Below are 10,112 nucleotides of genomic sequence, written 5' to 3'. Positions count from 1 at the left end.
CTGGGAAGGTGGCTCAGTGGTAGAGCACTTGCCTTGCATGCCTGAGGCCCTGGGTTCAATTCCTCAGCACCACATAAGCAAAAAGAAAAAAAAAAGCCGCAAGTGGCGCTGTGGCTCAAGTGGTAGAGCGCTAGCCTTGAGCTGAAGAGCTGAGGGACAGCGCCCAGGCCCAGAGTTCAGGCACATGACTGGACCAAAAAAAAAAAAACTCTAACCCAAACAGTTCCCTTATGAAATAGAACAGAGTTGAGGAAAGTGTCACCTAAAGGTCTTTGAGTTGGGCACTGATGGTTCAATGCCTACAATTCTAGCCACTCAGGAGGCTGAGATCTGAGGATCAAGGTCCAATGTGAGCCTGTGCAGAAAAATCTGAGACTCTTACCTCCAACTAACTACCCAAAAGCAGTAAGTGGAGGTGTAGGTCAAGTGGTAGAGTGCCAGCGTTGATGAAAAAGCTAAGAAAGAGGACAAGGCCATGAGTTTAAGTCTCAGCATCAGTACCCCGACCCCCCCAAAAAAAACTCTTTGACATTCATCAGAAGTCTCTGGAACTTCGATTTCAAATGACCAAGAAAGAATACACAGTAACTAGCAGGGCGCTGGTGGCTCACGCCTGTAATCCTAGCTACTCAGGAGGCTGAGATCTGAGGATCATGGTTCAAAGCCAGCCCAAGCAGAAAAGTCTGTGAGACTCTGATCTCCAATAAACCACTAGAAAACTGGAAGTGGCGCTGTGACTTAAGAGATAAGAGTGCTTGCCTTGAGCTGAAGAGCTGAGGGACAGCGCCCAGGCCCAGAGTTCAAGTCCCACAACCAAAAAAAAAAAGAATACACAGTAACTAAACCATCTCTTTTCCTTCGTTTACTTTCATGTAGTCCTGAGGATTAAACTCAGGATCTTGCACATGATCGGTAAGTACTCAATTACTGCCCCAAACATCTGGATGAATCAGTGGAAATCCAGTGGCAGGGAACTTTAGAATAAACAATGATGAAGATTCAAGAGAACAATGGCAAACTGTACAAGCCAAGCCCTCTAGTGAGACAATGGCCAGGGACAATGGCTTGATGGTTTAAATAAGTATGGGTATAAAAGGCTTCTTTCCTCAACATTACATTACCCAGGGGAATGGATGTGGCTTAATATGTTCAAAAAGTAAATCCAAACCAATACAATTTCCCTGATGGCTCATTTCTCAGCCTGAACACAGCACCAGTGGATTTGTGTGCAAGGGTCTTCTTTATCAAGTAACTCTGCTACTGTTCCAGCAGGCTGGCCACACTTCCCTAGCTCCCATCCCCAAACACCCCTCCAGCCCACCCCACATGTCCTCATCTAGGTCTCTGGCAGACCTCAGAGCCATGACTTGCTCTTCAAAACTTTTCTGCCACAGTATGGTTGCTTTTCACTTTCTGCTTTCCATTTGCTCTGAGGATGTGCTTCATAAGTCTTGATCATCATCATCGCCAGCAACATAGTCATTAAAATGCTGAGGCTCAGCATTTTATGGACAGGCAGTATGGAGAGAGAACACAGTGAATCGCCATCTCCTGGCAAGACTGGTTGTTACCAGGGCTGGGAAGGTGGCTCAGTGGTAGAGCGCTTGCCTTGCATGCTCGAGGCCCTGGGTTCGATTCCTCAGCACCACATAAGCAAAAAGAAAAAAGCCAGAAATGGTGCTGTGGCTCAAGTGGTAGAGCGCTAGCCTTGAGCTGAAGAGCTGAGGGACAGCGCCCAGGCCCAGAGTTCAGGCCCCACGACTGGACCCAAAAAAAAAAAAAGACTGGTTGTTACCAGTATTGGGATACCAGGAAACGGCGGAGTAGATTTGTGGATCCCCCTCCTCTATTAAACACACTGCTGCCCAGCAATTGGTTTTTCCTAGAGAAAATGAAAGCTTTCTGTCATCTCAAGAACTGATTCCAGTCTTGAAAGTCTGCCTCTAAGAAATGCCTCGGGCTTATTTAGAAGAATGAGTTAGGAAAGCAGTGGACAGGCTAGTACAAAGGGTGAACAAATGCAGCAGTGGTACTCGCTAGAAATTATGTGGACCGTGAACTGTACAATGTGTAGCTGAGGAAGGGAGGGGAAAACAGAGAGAGAGTGCGAGGGAAGGGTGACACTGTCCAAAAAGAAATGTATACTTGACTTGACTTATGCAACTGTAATCCCTCTGTACATCACCTTTATAATAACAATTAGAAACTTTAGGGGCTGGGAAGGTGGCTCAGTGGTAGAGCACTTGCCTTGCATGCATGAGGCCCTGGGTTCGATTCCTCAGCACCACATAAGCAAAAAGGAAAAAAGCCGGAAGTGGCGCTGTGGCTCAAGTGGTAGAGTGCTAGCCTTGAGCTGAAGAGCTGAGGGACAGCGCCCAGGCCCAGAGCTCAGGCCCCACAACTGGACCCCCCCAAAAAAAAAAGAAACTTTAAAAACACATACACAAAAAAGAGGTAGGAGTGTAGCAGAGTACTGGCTTAGCCAAATAAAACCTTGCTACTAAAATGATGACCTGAAGCTGGGTGCTGTGGACTCAAGCCTGTAATCCCAGTTATTCAGGAGGCTGAGAACTGAGGATTAGTTTGAAGCCAGCCCAGGCAGGAAAGTCTCTGAGACTCTTATCTCCAATTAACTACCTTAAAATGGGAAGTGGCAGCTGGGGCTCATAGTGATAGCTTACTAGCCTTGAGTTCAAGCCCTGGGGGCTGGGGAAAAAAAAAAAAGGCTTGAAAGCTCATCTCAACGGTGGAATACCAGCTCTACCCCAAGTCTAAAGTACCAGAATCCTCATTTCAACCACCCTAGGTACTTCCTGTGTGCATGGAAGGCCAGAAGGCCAGGAACAAGTGCAGGCTGCCTTTACCAGGACTTGGGCTCCCCAAAGTGCAGATAGTTGATGCTGTAGAGGTCCATGTCTTCTGTATGCCAGGCAAAAGATGTCTTCCACATGCCAAAGTACAGGTATGGGGTATTCACACCTTCAATAGTGATGCCACTCTCCTTTTCCACCAAGTCCAGGATTGTCTTCAGCCGGCCAATATTCCACTCATCCACATGCTGCCAAGCAAATGATAGTCCAGACAGGTTACATTTGCATGGAGAGGCCTCAGGTGAGCTTTCATGGCCAGCCAACATAAGGAATACCATCAAAAGTTCAGCACCCGTTGGTGCCGGTGGATTACGCCTGTAATCCTAGCTACTCAGGAGGCTTAGATCTGAGGATCACAGTTCAAAGCCAGCTTGGGCAGGAAAGACTGTGAGACTTTTTTTTTTTTTTTTTGACTGTGAGACTCTTATCTCCTATAAACCACCAGAAAACCGGAAGTGGCATCATGGCTCAAGTGGTAGAGTGCTCGTCTTGAACTGAAGAGCTCAGAGACTGGGCCTAAGCCCAGAATTCAAGGGTAGGGTAGGGCCCAGGTTTTGAGAATATAGCTCAGTTGGTATAGCTCAAGAAAAGGCATGTTGGGCTGGGAATGTGGCTTAGTGATAGAGTGCATGCCTGAAACCTTGGGTTCAATTCCTCAGTACCACATATATAGACAAAAAAAACCAGAAGTGGCACTGTGGCTCAAGAGTACTAGCCTTGAGCACAGAAAGAAAGGCATAGGAAGAGTGCCCAGGTCCTAAGTTCAAGCATCAGGACTGGCAAAAAAAAAAAAAAAAAACAAGAGAGAGAGAAAAAAAAAAGAAACCAAAAGGTTTGTATTAGCTGGGTGCCAGTGGCTCATGCCTGTAATCCTAGCTACTCAGGAGGCAGAGATCTGAGGATCACAGTTCAAAGCCAGTCCAGGCAGGAAAATCTGTGAGACTCTTATCTCCAATAAACCACCAGAAAACCGGAAGTGGCACTGTGACTCAGGTAGAGCGCTCGCCTTGAGCTGAAGAGCACAGGGACAGCACCAAAGCCCAGAGTTCAAGCCTTGTATTTGACATGGTTCCTTAGCACTAAAAAACAGCTGGAGACTAGTGGCTTATGCCTGTAATCCTAGCTACTCAGGAGGCTGAGATTTGAGGACCTCAGTTTGAAGCCAATCTGGGCAGTAAAGTCTGTGAGACTCTTTATTTCCAATAAAAGTACTCAGGAAATGCCAGAAGTGGGTTAAGAATGTGGCTTAGTGGTAGAGTGCATGCCTAAAATGCATGAAGCCTCGGTTCGATTCCTCAGTACCACATAAACAGAAAAAGCTGGAAGTGACACTGTGGCTCAAGTGGCAGAGTGCTATCCTTGAGCAAAAGAAGCTCAGACCTTTTCACCAAGATGGCGCTGAAAGCAAAGAAGGGAGCTCCTGCCCCTTCTAGAGCCGAAGCCAAGGAAAAGGTTTTGAAGGCCAAGAAGGCAGTGCTGAAAGGTGTCCACAGCCACAAAAAGAAGAAGATCCGCACTTCACCCAGATTCCCGCAGCCCAAGACCCTATGGCTCTGAAGACTGCCCAAATACCCTTGGAAGAGTGCTCCGAGGAGAAACAAGCTTGACCACTATGCTATCATCAAATTCCCCCTGACCACTGAGTCAGCCATGAAGAAAATAGAAGACAACAACACACTTGTGTTCATTGTGGATGTTAAGGCCAACAAGCATCAGATCAAACAGGCTGTAAAGAAGCTCTATGTATGACATTGATGTGGCTAAGGTCAATACCCTGATCACACCTGATGGAAAGAAGAAGGCATATGTTCTACTGGCTCCTGATTATGATGCTTTAGATGTTGCCAACAAAATTGGAATCATCTAAACTGAATCCAGCTGGCAAATTATAAATATACATTTTTTTCCCACAAGAGGATATCAAGTTCAAGGCCTGCCTGGGTTATATACAAAGAAAGTTGAAGGTGAGCCTGGGTTACAAACCAAGAGCTGTCTTAACAACAAGTATGGAAAGCAAAGCATTAACTGTAACAGTCTCATGGCTTTTAGCTCCAGTTCCTACGGGGCAGTGTCATCACACAAAGTCTACAGTTTCTTTTCCCTGAGTTACAATGGCCAGCTGTGAGCCCCTTCCTGTAAGCAGGTTCCAGATTACCATGCCCTGCTTTTCCACCTCCCTAGCCCAGGTCCTTTCTGTCATCTATCTCTACAAAGTATGACTTCCCACCATCCAAAGCAATTGTTACGACCACACTTCACGCACTGCTGAAACTCCTTTCTTCCAATAATTTCTAAAACGGTTAGAATTGATCAGAGAGATAATACCTCAAAAGCCCTACAGATTGTCTAAATCATCCAAATGCAGTCTCAAATACTCCCCCTTCTACAGGAAGGCAATTCTCTACCCCATAAAGCACAACACCCCAAGCCAATGCAAGCAGTTAAAATAGTTTCTGCTCGAGAGTACTGAAAATCTAAATATGTCTCTCTTCTTAAATATATACTCCTTTCATTAGATTAGTCAGGGATCTTTTTTCTGCAGAAAGCACATGGCTTCTCCCCCATCATTTCATTTTCTGCAATCCACCCCACTCTTTCAAGAACTCATCTTCTACCTCCCACAGACTATGCTCACAGCCCTTGAAAAAAATACCAGATCATCTATTTCACATGTACAGTGGGAGAAATAAAGTTCAGTCACATGCAAAATTAAGTGAGAATAGCAAATCAGTTGGTGGCAGACCATTCATTTGTTAATCTACTAATGCACCAAGCAGCTTTTAAGTACCTACTAAGTGCTAGACACAAAGGCTGGTATTATGTTGCAAATTTTCAAAAACCGTAGCAGGAAGATTTGAGAGAGCCTCACCTTTTCATAGAGAGTACCATTGACATCCGCGCCATAAATGGGAGGATTGAATGTGAGGTTTTTCCAGTACTTTCGCTCAAGCTCTTCAAATTCACTGTAGCGTGGGGTACAATACCTTTCAAAGTCAAGACAAACAAACAACACAAAAGAATTAGCCACTGAATAAATTCAGTAGGCATTATGAACCATGTTAAGGCAAGAACATCAAGACATTTGGACTAAATGATAGCTAATCTTGGCTTTCAAAACTCTAATGGAAGTGCCTCCCTCAATATCCACTCCCCCCCCCACACACACACCCAGGTCCTGCACCTGAGTTAAACTAGTTTAAGGGGGCTGGGAATGTGGCTTAGTGGTAGAGTGCTTGCCTAGCATGCTTGAAGCCCTGGGTTTGATTCCTTAGTACCACATAAACAGAAAAGGCCAGAAGTGGCACTGTGGCTCAGGTTCAAGGACAGAGCCCAGGCCCTGAGTTCAAGCCCTAGGTCTGGGAAAAAAAAAAAAATAGGAAAAATACTTAGCAAGATATACTCAGGAGGCTGAGATCTGAGGATCACGGTTCAAAGCCAGCCTAGAAAGGACTCATCTCCAGTTAACTACCAGAAAACCAGAACTGGTGATGTGGCTCAAGTGGTAGAATGCTCGCTTGAGCTGAAGAGCTCAGGGATAACACTCAGGCCCACAGTTCAAGACCCACCACTGACAAAAAATAAAAAATAAAAAAAAATAAAAACAATATACATATAGTTTGTATTTCAAATACTTGTAAAATCCACATAGATATGTATGTATATATACACATGCATATATACATACATACCTGATATAGACAAAAGCTACAGAAAAAAATCTGCATTCTTCAAACTTATAATCACCTACTGAGAATTTACTCCATATTTTATTGTATTTTGTTGGTCATGGGGCTGAACTCATGGCCTGGGCACTGTCCTTCAGCTCTTTAGCTCCAGGCTAGTACTCCTACTCCTTATTTTTTAAAATGCTACCCATTTAGCTAGGCTCATGCCTGGCTACTCAGGAGGCAGAGATCTAAGGAACACAGTTCAAAGCCATTCCAGTCAGGAAAGTCCATGAGACTCTCATCTGGAATTAACCACCAGAAAACTGGAAGTAGAGCTGTGGCTCAAAGTGATAGAGCATTAGCCTGGAGCAAAAGCCCTGAGTTCAAGCCCCCTGACCAAAAAAAAACAAAAAACTACCCATTTAAAAGTTATTATGGGGGGCTGGGAAAGTGGCTCAGTGGTAGAGTGCTTGCCTTGCATTCATGAGGCCCTGGGTTCGATTCTTCAGCACCACATAAGCAGAAAAAGCTGGACGTGGCGCTGTGGCTCAAAGTGGTAGAGCACTAGCCTTGAGCTGAAGAGCTGAGGGACAGCGCCCAGGCCCAGAGTTCAGGCCCCATGACGGGCAAAATAAATAAATAAAAAGTTATTATGGGCCAGGCCCTGGTGGCTCACGTTTGTTATCCTAGCTACTCAGGAGGCTGAGATCTGAGGATCACGGTTCAAAGTCAGCCCAGGCAGGAAAGTCCGTGAAACTCTTATCTCCAATAAACCACCAGAAAACCAGAAGTGGCGCTGTAGCTCAAGGGCTAGAGCACTAGCCTTAAGCTGAAGAGCTGAAGGACAGCGTTCAGGCCCAGAGTTCAAGCCCCACAACCGACAAAAAAAAAATTATTATGGGTGCTGAGAAGGTGGCTCAGTTGGTAGAGTGCTTGCTTTGCATGCATGAGGCCCTGGGTTTGATTCCTCAGCACCACATAAGCAGAAAAAGCTGGAAGTGGTGCTGTGGCTCACTGGAAGTGGCACTATGAAGTGAGAGAGATACTAAGCACAGAAGAGTGAACAGTGTGAGCTGTACTCGGCTCTAGCTCATAGGACAGGCTGCAAAAGAGACATGAGTAGGGGCTGGGAAAGTGGCTCAGTGATAGAGTGCTTGCCTTGAGCTGAAGAGCTGAGGGACAGCGCCCAGGCCTAGAGTTCAGGCCCCAGGAATGACCAAAAAAAAAGAGACATGAGTAGAAGGGAAAGACCCAGGAAATGAAGCAAGGGAAAGACAGCCATCCCTGTGCAAACTCAAAACTGCAGAGCAAAAAGGGAAGTAAGAAGATCTGATAATAATGATTAAGAAGCAGTCAAAACCAAAAGAAGAAAACACAAAAACTGCTCTCTGGGAGTCTGAGGTTGAGAATCCAAAAAAAAAAAGACCGTATACAACAGCACAGGCTAAAGACATTTTCAGATAACATACTGGCAAAGTATGGAGTGATACAAAATGGCAACTTGCTTGGTAGCCATATGGATTCACACCTGTTAATGTCAAAACAATGAGTGGGAGAAAAACAAAAGAGAGGATAACAATGTTTGACAATAAATGTACTCATTACCTTACATATGTAACTGTAACCCCTCTGAACATCACACCTTGACAATAAAACTAGATTTAAAAAAAAATGAAAGCTGGGTAATAATGGGTGACTCACATCTGTAATCCTAGCTAGTCAGAAGCTGACAGATAAGAATCGAGGCACCCGTGGCTCACACCTGTAATCCTAACTACTTAGGAGACTGAGATCTGAGAATCATGGTTCAAAGCCAGCCTGGGCAGAAATGGTGGTAGTCATGGGGCTTGAACTCTGGGCTTGGGCCCTGTCCCAGAGCTCTTCAGCTCAAAGCGAGCTCTCTACCACTTGAACCACAGCACTACTTCTGGTTTTCTGGTGGTTAACTGGAGATAAGAGACAGGGCTGGCTTTGAACCATGATCCTCAGAACTCAAGAGGCCTCTTAAGTAGCTAGGATTATAGGCGTGAGTCACCAGTGCCTGGCTTCTAGGAGACTTATCTCCAATTAACCACCAAAAAGCTGGAAGTGGAGTTCTGGTTCTAATAGAAGGGTAGGGTACTAGCCTTGAGCACAAAAGCTCAGGGATAGCACCCAGGCCCTGAGTTTAAGCCCCAGGAATGGCACAAAAAAAAAGAAAAAGAACAGATTTGAGACTGTAGCCAATGAGTACAGAAAATCTTTATGTTTCTGAAGACAGGATCCCCAGGGGAACTACCAAGGCCACTTTTTGACAAGCAAGGTATATCAACAAATCTGGAAAAAGTTCTTTTCCCAACCACCTCCAACTTTCTCCTGTGTAACTATATAATTTGCCAGAGCCAGGAAATTCTTCTTTTTCTAGAGCTGGCGGTGGATCTAGCTCAATGGTTGAGTACTTGCCTAGCCTGTACAAATAACTGCCTAGCTTATACAAGGCCCTGCATTCAATCTTTAGGACCTAAAAAAAAATTTTTTTTTCAAAAAAAAAAAAAAGCCCATATAATTATTTTACTTCTGGTAGGAAAAAATAGATTACTTTATACCAGAATATGGACTATCCAGGTATCAATAGCTCATTCTTAGAATTCTAGCTGCTCAAGGGGCTGAGTCATAGAATCAAGGTTCAAAGCCAGTCCAGGTAGGAAAGTCTGAGAATCTTATCTCCAATTAACCAATGAAAAATGAAGTGGAGCTATGTGGCACAAGTGGAAGAGAGCCAGCCTTGAGTGAAAAGACTGATAGACCCTGAGTTCAAGTCCAAGTACTAACACCACAAACAAAAACAAAAAAAAACAATACAGACAAATTTAGCCAGGCACAATTTTCTTCATCCCTGTATTTCTAGCTACTTGAAAGGCAAAAATCAGGAAGATGGGTATTCTAAGACCCCATGTCAATCAATAAAAGCTGAGCATAATAGTCAATACTTATGATCCTAGCTATGTAGGAAGCATAAATAGAAAGACACCATCTAAGTTGGTCTGGACATAAATATGAGACTGTATTAGAATAATAATTATAGCAAACAAGGATGGGGATATGCTTAAGTGGTAACACATCTATCTAGAGAGCACAAAGCCCTGAGTTCAAACCCCTATACTTCCAAAAAAAGAAGACTGAGATCTGAGGATCAGTTTGAAGCCTGCCCAGGCACGAAAGTCCATGAGACTCTTATCTCCAATTAACCAGCTTTGAGGAGAAAAAGCTAAGGGACAGTGCCCAGGCCCTGTATTTGAACCTCAGTACTGCCCCCACCCCCACCCAAAGGAATTCTACTCACTTATCACTGTTTGCAATCTTTCTGAACTCCCGAACAGTCATGGCTTTCTTCTGTATGTTATACTGGGTGAAGAGGCCAGACTGTCCAGTCACCAGCTGCTGGATGGGTGCGGGAATGACCAAGTCATCAATGTCATCATAGGATGCTCTTGGCTTCCATTCTTTGGGAGGAACAACCTACAGAGAACACAAAAAATAAAAGTCAGATAAGCTGGGTGCTGGTGGCTCATGCCTGCAATCCTTGCTACTCAGG

General features: G+C 44.7%; 1 protein-coding gene and 1 pseudogene across 1 annotated transcript in view; one reads left to right on the top strand and one right to left on the bottom strand.

Annotated features, from left to right (window-relative positions):
• Positions 1-10,032, bottom strand: part of Kdm4a (lysine (K)-specific demethylase 4A) — a 47,489-nt gene extending 37,457 nt beyond the window's left edge. Inside the window, exons 1-3 of the mRNA XM_013016978.1 lie at positions 9,861-10,032; positions 5,740-5,854; positions 2,865-3,058 (exon numbers count right to left, since the gene is read on the bottom strand). Of these exons, the coding sequence (XP_012872432.1) occupies positions 2,865-3,058; positions 5,740-5,854; positions 9,861-9,901 (350 nt within the window). The 5' untranslated portion in view covers positions 9,902-10,032. The remainder of the gene's footprint in view (positions 1-2,864; positions 3,059-5,739; positions 5,855-9,860) is intronic.
• On the top strand, positions 4,263-4,781 carry LOC105986182 (annotated as a pseudogene).
• Positions 10,033-10,112: the final 80 nt, after the last annotated feature.

Source organism: Dipodomys ordii, unplaced genomic scaffold (assembly GCF_000151885.1).
Source record: "Dipodomys ordii isolate 6190 unplaced genomic scaffold, Dord_2.0 Scaffold33, whole genome shotgun sequence".
Taxonomy (NCBI): domain Eukaryota; kingdom Metazoa; phylum Chordata; class Mammalia; order Rodentia; family Heteromyidae; genus Dipodomys; species Dipodomys ordii.
Note: the sequence above shows the minus strand (reverse complement) of the source record. Positions and strands in the feature narration are given on the sequence as shown.